The following is a 16,841-nucleotide window of genomic DNA, read 5'->3' as shown; positions in this document are numbered from 1 at the left end:
ACTTGGCCAGGTAACTTCAAAGTGGAAAGGATGTTGCAGCGCACCCTGGCAGTAGCCGGCTCCAAGGGGGGAATATAATGCCTTAGAAAGATTCAGGTTTTGAACATATTAAGCAACCATTGCTAGAATTTAAATTTCACCCCTATATACTTCTTGAAACTCCCCACCAGATTATCTTTTCTTTTTCCTTTCTCTTTTTTCTTTATTTCAAAAGAGATGGGTCAGAGTGTTATTTTTTTCCCATTGATTTTTTGGTATTGTGTACCTCAGAGACTTGTATTTCAGTGTTATGTTGATTTCTAGGTTACCAAAGGCATATAACTTTTAAAATTTAATACTTTCAAGCACAGTCTTTTGATGCAGCCTCTCTGCATTTCAGGGGATTTTTTTTTTCCAGCAATGAGATGACTTTATAACATTGGTGAGAGAAAAAGCTGCTTTGTTAAAACCACTCTAGAAATCTGGCAACTTTGGGTAGTTTCTTGTCTCACCTAGACCCTCTTTACAGAGTAGATCTGGGAGTCAGCTGCCCTGGCTACATTTCCAGGGTTTGCCAAGGTGCCTTGGAGCCTTTCTGTATCTGAGTTCACTGACCTGTTAGATGGAATAATAAACAATCCCTGTGTTGTATACCTTTCAAGATTGTTAGAAAGTCAAATTAATGAGTTATGTAGTGGTTCTTTAGAAAACCGTGGTAAGCTCTGTGAGAGTGAGTCAGTCTCTTCACTCAGAGAGCCGTGCGTGTGCACACACACCTGCATGCACCGCACACACACTCACCCCACATGAATCCCATCATTGGATCTTCATTTTACATTGTAATGAATTCTATGATGACTTAGGTATGGTCACTATGAAATATTTTCTAGTTGCTAATACCATTGTCTCCAAAGACAGTGTTTTATTTTTAATTAACATGTATCAGTTGTGTATTTTGATGGGGTTCATGGTGGCATTTCAGCCTTTGCATACAGCAGGTGCTGATGAAATACAGACCCACACCTCCTGGTGGTCCCTACCAAAGGCAGTGTTGTGCCCTAAGACGCAGAGATGAATGTTCTTTCCATTTGTGCACTGACTTGGCGTACATTTCAGTGTGACGTGGGATAATTACAAAGATGAAGAAATGTTCATTTCAAAATCACTTTGAGGGGTTGTGGTATTTTCTGGGCTTTTAAAAATTAAGAAAATATGGTTGTAGCTATAAATTTTAAAGTTGGCAGAGATGCTGTTTCCATCAAGGAAGAGAAATCAAGCCATGTTTGAAGACAATTATGTAAGTATTTTTAAGTTCCAAAGATAGAAAATTAAAGTCTGGGGTTGAGAAAACTTAGCATTTGTTTCATGAGATTTTTAAGGAGTTGCCAAAGAAGAGGGGGGCCACCTCTCAGATTTATTTATAGAATGGTGGCATACAGAGTATTTCACACATGTGATTTTTTTTCAACTGAATGACTTTTTTTTGTACTAAATTATTTAGGAAGGAAAACAAATTTCTAAACTTAGGTTAATAGAATATTTAGTTTCCTCAGTAGTGTTCAGAGTATCTCAAAATTCTTCTTGCTACTGTAGAATTAATTGTGCCATGTTGAATATGTGGAACTTCTTTTTCCATCTCCCTGTGGTTTGTTAAACATGAACCGTAAAATAGGTACCATGTGTACCGTGTCCAAGCAGGGTCTGGTGTAGGCTTGCTTTGGAATTTCCTGCTTTCTAAACTTGACCTTTCACCTGTAGTATGGATGTAAATAAGTTCATGATTTCAGGGGAAAAAAATGAACTTTCTGTCATTCTTATGGGGGAAAAACCCTAAATTATATTTTCTTACACAATAGAATATTTGCTATTTAAGAAAATAAGAAGTGGTCCAATCATTCCTTCATTCACTTCCCAGAATTCTCAGTAGTTTGGCAGAGCTTACTAGCTAAGTGCCTTGGGAAGTGAAATCTCAAATTCCAATGCTCTTCTTCATTTGTGCATGACCCAGTTTGCCTCCTGAATTACCAAGTGTGTGCCCTCCAGTGGTTTAGGAGCAAGAGGGGCCCTGGCTTTGGGCTCTTAACATAAATCTCTCCCCCGTGAGCGTCAGCAGCGGGCGGAGGTCTGGTGAGTAGGTCCCCACACCTGTTTTCTCACAGTGGAAATGATACAGGGTACACGTTTCAACTCTTGTTATGTGAGCACCATGGAAACTCCGTGGGTGACAGTCTTCATTACCTCTCGTCCCTGATCCCCTGGAATGCCTCTGCTGCCCTTGCACCAAAGGGCATGTATTTGAACCTTGCCACCAGATTCCAGAGCAAGCTTGGTTTCCCTCTTTCCATTCTTCTTTGATGTTTCCCTGACACAAAATGATATTCGATCATAACGGCATTGCTGGTTCTTATTTGTACGTGAGGCTGTTCTCTCTTATGGAATCAGAACTTGGGCATCGGAGTATACGGGATCCTTCTTTTGAGCCGTCCACATTTAGGACTTACATGCACGGTTGCTTAGCAGGATCCTCACCAGGTAGCAGTGCAGGCGCCAGCAGCCTGAAAGGACACTGCAGTGTCACTCGTTCAAATCAGTCACAAATTCCAGAGTTCCAAGCACCATTCTAAAATATAGACGCCCCTCTTTGCATCTGTTGTTTCAACTGCATCTTCAAAAGGAGTCTGCAGAGATGAGGGATCCTTTTCATAGGCCTCCAGCTCCGTGAGAGTCTCTCCCATCATGTTTGGCCGGAGACTTCACTAATTTCTTCCCTCTGTTTCCGTTTGACTGGATGGGGGGGCCGACCTGCCTGTGATGGGTTGTGTTCTTGGGATCCCCAAGCGTTCATCGTCTTTCTTGGGGTGATAAAAGAGAATCTTCCAAAAGATTTCTGTACCCTAATCAACTTTACCCAATGGGACACATAATGGAAATGATTCAGAACCCGTGGCACAAACGGCATTTGGCTAGTGGTTGAGTGCAATGTGGCCGGTGAAATGGAGGAAATGAAGCTACAGTTTAGGTTAATGAAAGTCCTGCCTTGGCCGCTGACCCTGACTGCCAGCTGCTGTGTCGGACAGCCCAGCTCTGCAGAATGGGAGGGCAGGTGGCCGTGCTCTCCTCAGGGGCCCGACTTCTCTGATGGCTTGGTGGTCGCCTACAACGGTGGCTCCTAGAAGAGAAAAAGGAGATAAGTCTCGTGGCTTCTGCGCAGCGGGCCCCGGCACTCCGGGGGTGCAGTCAGCTTTCACCACCCCCTGAGGCTGCACGTTGCTGTTTTGCTAGTATTTTCTCCACTGTGGCTTCTCCTGAAGTTTCTTCTGTTTCCAAGTCTCCTGACCAAGGGAAGCAAACTGGCAGAGAGAGGCAAACACTGCGTCTCTCGGGGACCCTGTCTGTGACCCACCGAGCCCCTCTGAGTTGGCTGAAAGTCTCTGCTCCTTTCTTCTCTCCACCTCTCCCCCTTGTGGCCTTGTACAGTCCAGCGTCTCCCACGCCACTCTACCGAGATGCTTTTGTCCAGAGAAAAGAGTCAACCAACGGACAACCGAGCCCTTCGTTGGCATCGTTAGCCACACTTGTTGAAGAGACGTGGGACCTTGTGTCTGCGGCCTCCACTCTTCCTGGGCCTCTGCTCCTCCTTAGTCTCCTCTTTGTGCTGTGGCCTCTGCTTTAAGCCTTCTTCAGGAGCCATACACCTCTGCCCACACTAAAGGGCGGTGTTGATTGGCATCCTTCCCTGGCCCTCTTACCTCACTCACGGCCTCTGCCGGACCAGCCTCACCACTCCAGCGCTTGCGTCGCCCACTTCCTTGGATGACTCTGGGGCCGGCTCTCCATCCCAGACCTTGCTCCTGGACTCTGCACCACCTTCAGCTGCCCACGGGCCTCTCCACTTGTGCACTTGGAGAAGCCTCGACCAGCATTCCCAAACCAAACTGGCCACCTGCCTTGGTAACTTCCACTCCCCGACCCCCGTTTCCACTCCACAGCTGGTGACTCCCGTCTCTCAGAGCAAGAGCCTGGATGTCACTCTGTGCCCTTTTCTCCTTCATCGTCACCGGGTCTGTTTGATTCTCCCTCCATAACCTTTCTTGAGTTTGTCTGTTTTTTTTATGTTGTCATGGTCACTCCCAGAGTCGGTTCTCTGTGGCTCCAGTTGCCACAGTCTTTCTCTCGTCACATCCTTTCTCCTTCCCTCCAGGATTCCTCATGACTTTTAGGATAACTGCATGAACAGGGTTTCCCAGACCCCGAGTGCTGCTGCCTCCTCTTCCACCTGTTCTTCTCTACTCCACTATCCATTTCCTACCTCAGCCAGTTTGGGCCGCTTTGGGACCCTTAAATGTACCATACTCTTGCCCCAGCACCCGCCTGCGATGTCCCTCTTCACATCCTTGACCTTTCCCATTGCACATGAGCATGGGTAGTCTGGCTATAAACAGCCCTGGCCAGATTCTCTGCTAATTGGCCCCAGTACACCGTTATTGTGCTGATGGCTTTTGACATCATAGACAGCCCTGTCTACTGTTACATGGTTCTGCCTTGATAGTTTTGCTCTCCAGAAATTCACTGCATGCCTCATCTTTCTACCTCCTGGCTGTGCTAATATCATCTTTTTTTTTTTTCTTAATGCAGTTGCTTGTTGTCTTCTATTAAAATTTATCTTGCAATTTTTCTGCAAAAATATCAGGTCACATCAAACTGAAATGGTATTTCTTGTCTTTGAATATTCAGGGCAATCACTTCTGTACTATGTATAGGACTTGTTGATAAATGACCACACACCTCCTTGGCACACTTTATTATCTGTGCCTTTTCTTGTGGGTGCACATAGAAAAGGATAGAAAAGAATATGCAGAAACAATTGAGCAGAGTTAGCGCTCTGGCTTTCTCTTGGAGTGTCTATTAGTGTACTCTTATTTTTACAAAAATTTTGAACCTCTTGTTATATACTTTTAGAATCACAATGTCCCCAGCATAAACCTACTTTGGGTTTTGTGTTCTACTGTTTATCACAGTCTCTTCCATGGTGACTTATGCATTGTAGGAACTTACATACTTACACACACACACACACACACACACGCACACGCACACATGAAAGAGATAACTGTGATCCTACGTTTGAAACAAAGTACCTTTTTTCTTTCTATTACACCTTCATTTTTGTTTCAGTAGGTTTAACTTTTATGTGTACTTGTGTTTGGTGTCTGTCTTTACCTGTACGAGATGCATTATGGACCTCTGATCACAAGGGATATATCTTGTTCATGTTTCCATCTTCTTCTAAGTTGTTGAACCAAAATTTTGGGCTTACTTCAAATTAAAACATTATTGCTTGGTATTTTCTATAATGTTGCTGAGATTAACTAGTTAATTACCTTCATCCAAGAATATGTCCAAGGCCTTAAATTGAAAATTTTCTCATGAACACATTCTTAAAGAAGTATTTCAAAATACTTTTAGTTCAGTCCTCATAGCATACAGAAGAATCATGATAAAGGATATTTTCCAAGTAGACAGTTCATTATTAAGGGATTTATAAAATAATTCTAAAGTACCTAAATACATCATTAACAACAGTATATTTGAATATAAGTGCCAGTTGTTGCAAAGATGATTCTTTCAGTGGAAAATAATGATAGTTTAATGTCTGTTTTAATATTTGAGATTGGCCCACGAAATAAATCAGTTTCTCTTTCTGCACGGTCTTACAAGTGGTGGATCAAGGAGTCTTGGATCTGAAAGGGACCTAAGGGCTGGGAGCAGCTCAGGGGCAGGTTGCCCCACACTCGAGGCCCTGGGTTTTATCCTCAGTTTTGAAGAAACATCCAACAACTAGTCCAGCCCCCTCCCCTTCCTTCTTTCTGTGTTTCTGTCTCTCTCACCCCTCCCCCATTTGTAGCTAAGAAACTGGGGCCCCTGACTCTGCCTCTGCACACAGAGTCATCAGCATGCTCTGGGCCTGTGCTCAGTTCTTTTCCCTTATGTGGGACCCCTATAGTTTGTCCAAAATAAGGATGCTGAGTCCTTTAAACCTTTTGAATTTACCGTCACAAATCAGAGATTTATTCAAAATATGTCCCCTTAAAGGAAACCCTAAAACACAAACGGTGCTAGGAAGAGGCCAGGTGGCCCTGGAGAAGCCGGTCACGTGATTAAGTCATTTTCCCAGTTATCCCTAGGAGAGAGCAGGCCTGGAGCGCTGTGGGGAGAGAGCCAGGGCCAGGAGAGGGGCCGCTGAGCCTCTCACTGTGCCTGGGCAGCCAGGGCAGTGTGGGCAGAAGCTTCCCACCTACCCACCCTCACCTACAAAACCCCAAAGCTGTAGAATTAGATGATTAGAGGAGTGGCGGAAGAGAGATGGATTTATAGTGTCACAGGGAATTAAAAACCTGGAAATCTAACACGTATCAAGGAAGGAAGAAGGTGGCATTAGTAAGTTAGAATCTGAAAAACCAAATACACACTAAACATCTCTAGCAACCACATAGATGGAGGTTTCACGGCCACCCGCCCATCCCTACCTGAGCGCAGCTGGAGTTGGAGTGAAGGCAGGCGGCAGCGCATCAGGGGAGAGAAGAGACGCGCTCTCCAACAGCTGAGTGTGGTGTGGGCTGCTGTCCTCCGACATCCCGCCACTGCAGATGTGTGCCAACGGCTGGAATCCGCCTCTTCTCATTTTAGATGCTCCCCACCCCTTGTTCTCCAAAACGGCTACTGTAAACCCCGAAGCCGGAGGGTTCGCCGAGGACTGCTAGCGAGTCGAACATCGCTGTCTTCCCGGAGTAGCCCAGTGTGTTGGGTTTTCTTACATCCTTAGGTGGATCCGTGGATGTACCAAAGAAAGCCTTCATTCTTTGGAGGGATGAAATGACGTACTTAACTGTGAGCTCTGGGGTAAACTGACCGAATCCCGTGTCCCGTCTGGCCCGAGTGTGAGGTGGGGCTTGCCATGGCCACAGCCTCCCTGGCTTTCCTTTCACTAGGTATTTGTAGCCTGGGGACATAGCAATGGATAAAACGGAGCTCGCAGTCTGATGGAGGCAGGTGGACAGATGAGCCCCCAAAGAAACTGTACAGCCAGCTTGGAGGTGACCACGTGTCATGGAGAAAAACGGCAGAGGGAGGAGATGAGTCAGAGTCGCGGCCAGGGGTTAGGCTTCCTGTCTGTAAAACAAGGATAGCAGTAGTGCCTACCTGCAGGGTCGTTGTAAGACTTAAAATCACTAGTATCTGCAAAGCACTTAGGACATGGTATGTACTCAGTAAGCATTAACGTAACTTCATTACGACTCTTGTTCGTACCTGTGGATGTCGCACATCAACTCGCATTGTCATGAACCCGATGATGAAGGTTTCTTCAGCTGGAGTTATTAGAGTTTGGATCTATGATGGTTAATTGCTATTAGCAGTCCTGTCGATTTGGTTTTGCTTCCAGAATGAAACTGAGCTGGATAATTTTACACCAGCCCTGCCTCAGTTGCCTGTGTTTACTGTAGTGTCGTTACTTGTTCAGAAAAAAAACACGAGTTTCTTCAGCGCTACTTTCCTTTGCTTTTCTCAGTGCTCAGCAGAGGAGCAGTCAGGTCCACAAGAAAACCACAATTGGGAATCAGGTAGGAATCATGCAAGAGAATCAGTGCATGCATACCCCAAGGAGTTTGAACTAAATCGCTTGATTGACGATTTTTTAAATGCAAATTAATCATGTGCAAGTTTTGCTTGAAATGCAGCTTTTTTTTTTTTTTTTTTTTTTTTAACTTCTGCTTCTAAAATTTCTGGGGTGAATTGCATTTCCCTTTGGCTATTGTATGCAGTTAACCATATTGATTTATTTTAAATAACTTTTCTGCTACTTGCTCTGCGTTTCAATTTTGACTCCTCCTGTCCTCCTCTTGCTTGCTTACGTTACCCCTGAACTTAACCTTGAGTTTGTGGGTCGGTTCAAGGTTGGCACATGGTGGATAATTGCATGAGCTTTCTGGTGCTGCCGACTAGTTCACACGTTTGCACAGCTTGGTAACAGTGAAGGGACAGCTCATAACGAAGGCAGTTGTTGGGTTTAATCTCTGCCACCCTAAATTCCTGTTGGTAAACGAAGACGGGAATGCCTAAGGAGATCTGATCTTCTGAGTTTTTGTGTTTGGGGGCTGACCAGCTGTCTCTGACTAATGGCGCTCTGCAGAGATCATATTAACTCCCACAGTTTGCTGTTTCTTTTATGTTTTATGTGATAATGAATATTTGCATTGTTATTTCTTTTCAAGTCAAAACAATGATGATTTTTTTAGTTGTGTTTTTTTTAAATTCAGAGGTACAATTATTGAACAAATTGAAACCTCTGCTCTAGATTGTCTTTTTTTTTTTCATTGTTTTGAACAGAGAAGAGGTAATAACAGACTTTATTTTAAAAACTTTTTTTCTGAACTAAAGCATATAATTCTTTGCTATTTCAGGGAACCAATCTTCCGCCTTCAAGGCAAATTGTACGAGCTAAGTTCTGTAAGCTTTACTGTTGCTTTTTCATTTAGCTTTCCAAGGGCACAGTTTGTCTTTAACTGATTAACTAAACTAGCGCTTGCTACTAATTTTTTTTTAAAACTCAGGTTGTCTTGTTCATAACACCCTACCACTGAGATAAAATCCTCTTCAGAGGGTTCATCCCTTCACTGCTAATGACTTGCTGTGATTGAAAGGTATGAACTAGTAGACTCTAAAATGCCGTAATAATAAACCCTTAACACCGTGGGTGCTTTGATATTTCTCTAATTTTAATGGGCCTTAAAATGATTAAAATCATTAATGATCTTCACCTCTGTCCTTCCGTGCTTTTGTTGTTTGAGGCGCAAGCCTTGCTCCATCCCTGTGTGATCATACTTTCAATAAATATAGATGATGCTTCTAAAAGGTGGGTGAAAATTGAACATCTGATTTTTGCTGTATTGCTGATAAACCTTTCTGATCCCAATTATTTGTTTTGTTTTTTTAAAATAACAAAATGAAAGCTACATTGATATTTTATATGGCTCTAGAGTTGAATCTTTAAAAACAGTCCTCTATCTTTTTTTTTTTTTTTTCCTGGAATTACAAAGATGCTTTCAAATGATCAGCATAGGGATTTAGAATAAAATCACCTCCTATTTCTACCGTGGATGAAGCCGACTTACCTGCCCACCGTGCACAGTTAAGAACAAGATTGGAACATGGGTCAACTATCTGCCCCTTGATGTTTTAGAAGACACAAGCTTTGGACATAGACATTCCTGGGTTCAACTTCTGTTCTGTTCCTTAGGAGCCATGTGGCTTTGGAAAAATTGAGCCTGAGTTTGTTCACTTGTGTGATAGGAAGAGTAGAAAATACCTCTGCAGGGTGATTGTGAGAATCAGAAATAATACACGCAATGAAGTTGTAGCCTTTACCAGCTCTGCCCTATAAAGACTGGAAAATTTGTTCCCCGGAGGTAGGTACTGCTTCTTGAAGCTTCCAGGAGAAAAAATATTAAATATAAGAAAAAATGAGAAAAATGGAATTCTGAGAGAAATGAGAGGGTATGGCAAATTATTCTACTGCCCACAGTTCCTGGATTGTGGCTGGGTATGCTATAGAGGGTTTGCCTGTAAAGGTCTCCTTGTGGTCAGAAGCATCTCTAGCTCATGAATGATACACATGTAGGAAGAGCAGCAGTGTAACAGCCCAGGTGCACTTTAAATCAGATCTGCAAGGGACCTCAGAGCAGCAGCTTTCTGTCATGGAACTTCCAAATGCTAAACTCACATGAACTGTGCGTCTGTGATTCTGCTTTTGCTGAGTATTTCACACATTATGGAAGCTTTCGAACCCAAGATGGAAGAATTGGGAGAGTGTTAGCACAGAAAATAGATCCCTTTTCCGAAACCCTCGGGGCCAGAGAGGGCTTGAAGATCAGAATTATTTGCACTTTAGAAAAGCAATGCATTTTCTATGTCATACGCTATCCAACATCCCTGTGGGGTCAAAGACAGTGCCCTGAAGTCAAACATGTTCTATTTCTAAAGTGAAACAAATGCATAGTCACACCAAGTAGACCAAATGAAGTATAAATCCTCTAAACAGGTCAGGTTTTGCAGCTAAATTTGTTTAAAAACCTGTCAATTTGCAACTAAAAGATTATGAATCTGAATATCTTGTTTTCCAGAATCAAAGCCAATAATTTATACACAATAGAATATATTTTAGGGGGGTATTTTAGAGTTTTTCTCTTTAGTAGAAATGACCCATAATGACTTGCAATTGTTTTCTTTATGAATCTGAATATCTAATGCTGACTTGGGGTGGGATGAAGATGGTGGTGACTGTCAGGAGGCTCAAAGCCTGGGAAGCTTGGAGGCCAGCCTTCGGACCAGTGCTGGCTGTAACAGTCAGTCAAGCTCAAAGGCCCTGGGGTAGCTTAGCAAGTGACCCATCTATTCTCCTGTCCTCTTAGGGTCCTGCTTGGGAGAGAGTTCTATAGCATCTTTTCTGAGCTGTTTTGGAAGGATTTAAGGAAAGTGAAAACTCTTCTTCAGAGTCCAAATCCTATTCCTTGTTGTCTGCCTAGAAATTTTAAGAATTCCACAAGTTGATGTCAGCAAGTGCACACACACACACAAATGAGCACACCATTCAGCTAAAGTTGATGAATTTGAACTTCATTCATCCCTCTCCTCATCAAACGTGCATTGGAAACCTGAGTGAGCTGAAATCGAGAGCAGTCAGTGAACCAGTCAGGGGCTTGCCTGGGCTCACAGCTGGTGTGGGTGCTGGGAAGCACATGGAGACTTGTCCACCTCTTTGACACCTCGGCTCTGCGCTGTCAGGGCAAGAGGCCGGCCAGCGGACCTGGGTTGCCCCTTTCCCAGTCTTACGCTATCGCGTTTTATCACTTGGAACAGTCTGACTTACTTTTTGTCTTCCTCCATGAGGATTTGGTTCCGTTAAAGCTACTTTGTGTTGCGGGAGGCAGTGGAGTATCATTGTAAGCTTTTAAGCTCGATCCTGTCAACATTTTAGAAGGGTCATTCTGCCTGTGAAATGGGGAGAGGCTTTGAAGGGCAGGGAAGGAGACTGGTTAGGAGGCTGCCATGGTAGGAGAGTGGGGTGAGCTGGCTTCAGACACAGGGTGCGCCGAGAGGCTGATGAGCTTGAGATATAAGTGGGGAGAACCCGAAGGCTCTGTGTTGAACTGGATGTTGGGGAGAGGGCTGGAGACTGTGTGCAGGGCCGTCCAGATCTCTCTCTCTCAGGCACAGGGAAGATGGCCGTGCTTTTCAAGGAGAAAGGAACACGGGGAAGAGGTGACATTTGGATCCAGAATCGGGAAAATGCCCAGTGGGAGGTGAGACAAAACAGTCTAGGGTTCAGAAGAGGCAGAACTGTTTCTTCCGAGGTGTTGGAGAGCCAGTGAGGGATCCAGGAGAGAAGGGATACCTGCTAGTTTCTCATGGGGAGCTCTGCATGCCAACCACGTGGAGCGGAGTGAAGGAGAGAAAATCCGACAGGGATTTTTATTTCACAGCCTCCATTACGGCAAGTCACATCATTTAAACTCACTTGCTGTTGCTTTAATTACCTTCTTAAAATTTTTCTTATGCTCTCAGGTCCTGAAAAGAATGAACTTAGGTTTATTGGTATCATTCTGCTAACAGAACAAGCTGATAATAGCTGGTTGAATTTTTCTCTTTTATCCCTTAATTCTATGACGGCATCTCCAGAGGGGCCAATCAATAGCTTATAAAACACAGTGATCATTATTTCATAAAAATAGAGAATGGAGTCCAGAAAAGCCACACTTAGTGAAGGTATATCCTGTCGATTTGGTCTGCATCTTAGAAATCTGGGGTTTTATTTGGAATAGCACTCCATGTCTGCCACTTCTGGGTTTTTTTCCCAGAAATTATACAGATGTATGTGCTATTTTTGTAGCCAAGTTGCATCTTAATTGATAGGTTAGAGTTCATGAATCAGCAAGAAGGAAAATCCTGCGTATTCAAGATTCCTTGAAAAATCTCTCTGCTAGACAGAGCCCAGCCCCACTCCTCAGCTGTGGGCTTTCGCGGAGCAGTAGAGGCCTGGTCTCCTCCGACCTGGGGAAAGAGCCACTGGTTTGGCCCAGGGTCCTGTGTCTGCTGCGTCCCTTCCCGCCTCTGTTGTCCTCTTTGACGGTATCTTTTTTCCAGAAGTGTGTTTCTTTGTTTCTACAGTGTTTGATCCCAGCAAGTGAAATGCTGGTGATTCAAAAACTCCCCGGAATTTTTATAACATTTTTAACTGCTAACATCTCTCACTAGAAAAACTATTATTTTATTGATCTCTGTGATTTGAGACCCGAATGTGTCCCTAAATCGGTAGGCCAGTGACATTCTGATAGCTGTTTGTGACTGTGGTCGGTGACTGTGGACATTGACACTTACCTGTCCACCTGTCCATGATAGGTGCCTTCTCCCTCTGGGCAGGCTCCTCCAGCCTTACCCGCTCCCAACTGCTCTGTCCAGGGGGAGTGCTGCTGGCCACCCAGGTTCCCCGCAGCCTCTTGGTGGTGGGATCGCTCGCATTCCCACCCATCACCGATCACCTGTCCTCCGTTGTCTACAGAGACTTGTTGTGAGGTTTGATACCCTAGAAAAAGCAGAAGTTATACTGTTCCCTTCAGGGCAAGGTGTCGCTCCTTTCAGCACAGATTATCAATGCAACCTATAATTTTCATCCTGTAATTTTCATTTAAGTTACACAATAAATATATGAATACACTTTCTTTTTAAAAATATTTTTAGTTGTAGATGGACATGATACCTTTATTTTATTTATTTATTTTATGTGGTGCTGAGGATCGAACTCAGTGCCTCGAGTGTGCTAGGTGAGTACTCTTCCGCTGAGCCCCAGCCCCATGAACACATTTTCATCGTAGAACAATAACGCAGACAGACAAAGCCTTGACCCCCACCCAGTCCCACTCACCCCTTGGGTACCACCACTGTTATCAATTTGTAATGTATATGCACACACACACACACACACAAACACACACAGACACATATACATACAGACATGCAAATATGCAACCTTTTGGGATTAAAAAAAACTACAAATGGGCACCTGAAGTGGTTTTATGCAGAGTGGGAAGCTCCACAGAGGCAAGGATTTCATGTCTTTTGTTTATTGATTTATCCCTAACACAATGTTCAGTAGGACCTCAGTAAATATACCTGAGGACAACTCTGTCCACCTAATGCTGCATCTTAGAGATCCTTCCCTGTAAAACACACAGAAGATGAACAAGCCTCTTCCGTGGCTGCAGTGTGACAGTGTCCCGCAGAGTGATGTGCCTCGTTCATTCACATCCCTCTGCAGATCGATGTCCGTATTGTCTCCTTCCTTTCCACATGGTTGAGCCAGTCAGTGCACAGGCCCCAGAGCTGCGTGTGTAAGTACCTTAGTTCCCAGCGTGGAGAGTTGAATCTTGCGTAACTTGGATAATCTGATGCAGAGAATATCCATTGCTGTTGTTATTTTCATTTAACTTACTGCAAGTTATGGAGCAGCCTCGCATGAATTTACAGAAGAGTATATTCCCTCTCCTGTGGACAGTCCAATGTGCCCATTTTTGGGGAACTATTGTTATCTTATGCATTTTTAGGATTTTTTAGTATCCTAAATTTTGTGGGTATTATATATAAAATGAACATTTTTCTGCTTATCTGTTTTATCATAAGACAAAAGCTTCTAATTTTGATTTAGACAATTAAAAAATGATGGCATTTATGCTTTTTTCCAATCATTTTTATGGATTTTAAAAATTACCGATATGAAAATAAGGTTGTTTTGCTGCCTTTCACATACTTTTACCCTTTTCAATTGTGGTCACTTATAATTTTCTAGTAAGAAGAAGCTTTCTAAAAGTTGACGACTTTTCTGAATGAACCATTCATCCCTTTATCTATATTCTTCTGAAATTTTTCCTTTTGTTGATCTGTAGCAGAATTTTGATGTAATGATGTTATTGATCTTTTGTCATATTTACTAACAAGTCTTTTCCTCACTTTCTTGTGTATAATTTTATTTACAAGGTTTTTGAGGTAAATTTTAAAATGTTCTGTAGTGGTAATTGTTAGGTAGTAATGACACCCATTTTGGGGCACGATGTGGCATGGCAGTACAGGTATACAGTGTGTGATGATCAGACCCCGGCAAGGTGGGCATGTTTATCACCTCAGACCTAGATTGTTGCTTTGTCTTAGGAACACTCAAAACACTCCCCATTAGCTGTGTTGAAGTAATTACTTGTTGTCAACCGTAGTTACCCTCCTCTGCTGCAGAACATTGTTCCTCCTGCCCAGCTGTGACCCTGCCCCACTGACCATCATCCGTCCCTCCTTCCCTCACACCCTTTGTGGACTCTGGCTACTACTGTTTTGTCCTCTCCTTTGAGACGGACTTTAGTATTGCTCCTTTTCTCTAACTTCTTCTACTACATTTGCATTTTTAAAAATATTTTTTTAGTTGTAGATGTACCCAATATCTTTATTTATTTTTATGTGGTGCTGAGGATGGAACCCAGTGCCTCCCACTTGCAAGGCAAGTGCTGTACCACTGAGCTACAGCCCCAGCCCGCTACATTTACATTTTAAAAGGCAGTGTCTGTCTCAAGAGCAGTTAAATACCCACCCTTAGGTTTGGGGCATGTCTATGAAGCCGTCATTAACTCCCTCTCCAGGGTCCACCTAGGAGTGAGGCAGGATTTGGGAAGTGGAGCATGAAGGTTAGGAGCTGGATTCTGCACCCTGCCTGCCAGCCTGCAGCATCCGGCTCTGCCACTTGCCAGCCACGGGCAAGCTGCTTGGCACCTCTGTTCTACCATTTCTTTATTTGCAGAAGGGATGTGGTGATAGTATCTATGTGATAGGGTTGTTGTGAGGATTGCACACCTTGGGTTATGAAGGTACAGAGTGCTGTGCTGCGCACACACAGCAGCGCTGTTTCCATTGGCCATTCTTCTCCCCCTCACCTCTTCCTCCTCCTCCTCCTCCTTCCTTCTCCTCCTCCTCCTTCCCCTTCTCCTCCTCCTCCTCCTCCCTTCTCCTCCTCCTCCTCCTCCTCCTTCCCCTTCTCCTCTTCCTTCTCCTCCTTCTCCTCCTCCTCCTCCTCCTCCTCCTCCTCCTCCTCCTCCTCCTCCTCTTCCTCTTCATTCCCCTCCATCATCCTCCTCCTCCAAAGGAGCAAATGTCTAAATGCAGACATACACATGCTTTGCAATACTTTCCCATCGTACAGTAAGTAATTCCGGTTGTGAGAGGGTGATGATCGCTGCCACTCGCTTTCCTTAAAGTCTTGCACTGTGGCTTGCTGCTGCTCCAGGTTCCACACCAACCCTGTGAATCACTCCGTTGTTTCTCCTGCTTTGTTAGTGATGTAACTGCAGCTTGGTGGAGCTAAGCAGTTCACCCTTGGTGGCATGGTGTGGAGGTGGCAGGGTCTGGCCCAGTCTCTGTCTGGCTGAGCTCTGACCTGAGCGTCTGTGCTGAGGTGGTCTGCCCTCTTGCTCTCCTGCTGGTTTCTGTAGGGTGACACACTGTTAATTATTGTGCTGTCTAATACATTTGAATGTCTGCTAGGCTGTTTTCTTTCATAACCCTTCTTTTTAAAAAATGCCTTTTGCATTTATATAGATCATTCCTTCTTTTATTGCAGATTACAATCTTGTCATTTTCCAGTGAGTTTTATTTGAATTTCAGTTGATGAGATATTTGTAAAGCCTATACATCAACCTGGGAAAATGTCTCATTTTTTCATATTCTGCTTTCTCATTGAATCAGATAAAATTGTTCATTTCATTTATTATGATTTCCTAGATGGTCATCTTGACTTATGTAAAATTCACATTTCTTGTTTAAATATAAAATAAAAATACCCTTATAATTATAAATTGAATGTCTTTTTCAAATATGTTTTCTAATTACTTATTGCTATGTGAAAACTACTGGTTTTAGGGATTTGTTTTCTATTATTAGAATTTACTGGATTCTTTAGTAGTTTTCTGTTTAATTATAATTTTTTTCTTAACTCTTGGTATAGTTGTATCTTCTATTTCTACTTTCACATATTGCTCCTTTTGGAACGATCTAAAAGAGAAATGGATTTCTATAGCTGCTTTTTATTTTAATGAAAATGTCTAGCCTACTCCATTAGGTTTGATGTTAGAATGTGAGTTAAAATGTATTTAATAAGATATTCTTTACATGAGACCCCCAACTAATTGCTTGAACACTGAATCTCACTGACGTGTTCACGGTCTTACGGAGCAGACTGGGTAATTGCTTGTTATGTTTCTTAACCATCCTTGCTTTTCTTGCATAAGCCCTCCTTGGCTATTGGCGGTAAATGTTTTGTCATTGAATTAGTTTTCTAATTATTCAACTTCAGATTCATTTACTTTGCCTTTGAAATGAAGTTATTCTTTGTAAATAAAAGAATAAATGTGGGATGCTATTAAAATTCTGACTAGAAGAGAAATGTCACCAAAACTGGGGAGAAAAGCATACTGTGCACTTCATGCCCGATTATCTTTCTGGGCCAGCTGAGATGGGCAGGTTGGTTGGTTGAGGGAAGTGGGTATTGTGTGGGGGCCCTGGGAAGACTGGGAAGACACCTGGGGTGGTGTCCAGGGGAGTGCGAAGGAAGCAGGAGGGCTTTCAGGTGTGGGCCACTAGGGCACAGGCAGAGTCCCCCACAGGGGGGCCAGTTTCTTTAATTATTATCCTCAGAGGACCCCAGGCCTTTTCAATTTAGCAGTGTGTGGGATTGACAAAGGTGCCATGCAGTCTCTTTCAGGGACAATGTCCATACT

General features: G+C 43.5%; 1 protein-coding gene across 4 annotated transcripts in view; it reads left to right on the top strand.

Annotated features, from left to right (window-relative positions):
• The window catches only part of Dnm3 (dynamin 3), a 450,337-nt gene that overhangs the window by 168,681 nt on the left and 264,815 nt on the right, over positions 1–16,841 (top strand). For 3 of the 4 annotated variants that reach the window (XM_046430283.2, XM_046430281.2, XM_058574430.1), the window contains exons 13-14: positions 7,547–7,598; positions 8,439–8,468. In XM_046430283.2, the coding sequence (XP_046286239.1) occupies positions 7,547–7,598; positions 8,439–8,468 (82 nt within the window). The remainder of the gene's footprint in view (positions 1–7,546; positions 7,599–8,438; positions 8,469–16,841) is intronic. The other variant, XM_046430282.2, reaches the window with a different exon arrangement.

This window comes from Marmota monax, unplaced genomic scaffold, assembly GCF_021218885.2.
Source record: "Marmota monax isolate L192 unplaced genomic scaffold, Marmota_monax_Labrador192_F-V1.1 WCK01_AAM20220418_F8-fsc00055, whole genome shotgun sequence".
Classification (NCBI taxonomy): Eukaryota; Metazoa; Chordata; class Mammalia; order Rodentia; family Sciuridae; genus Marmota; species Marmota monax.
This window is presented reverse-complemented; position numbering and strand designations above follow the sequence as displayed.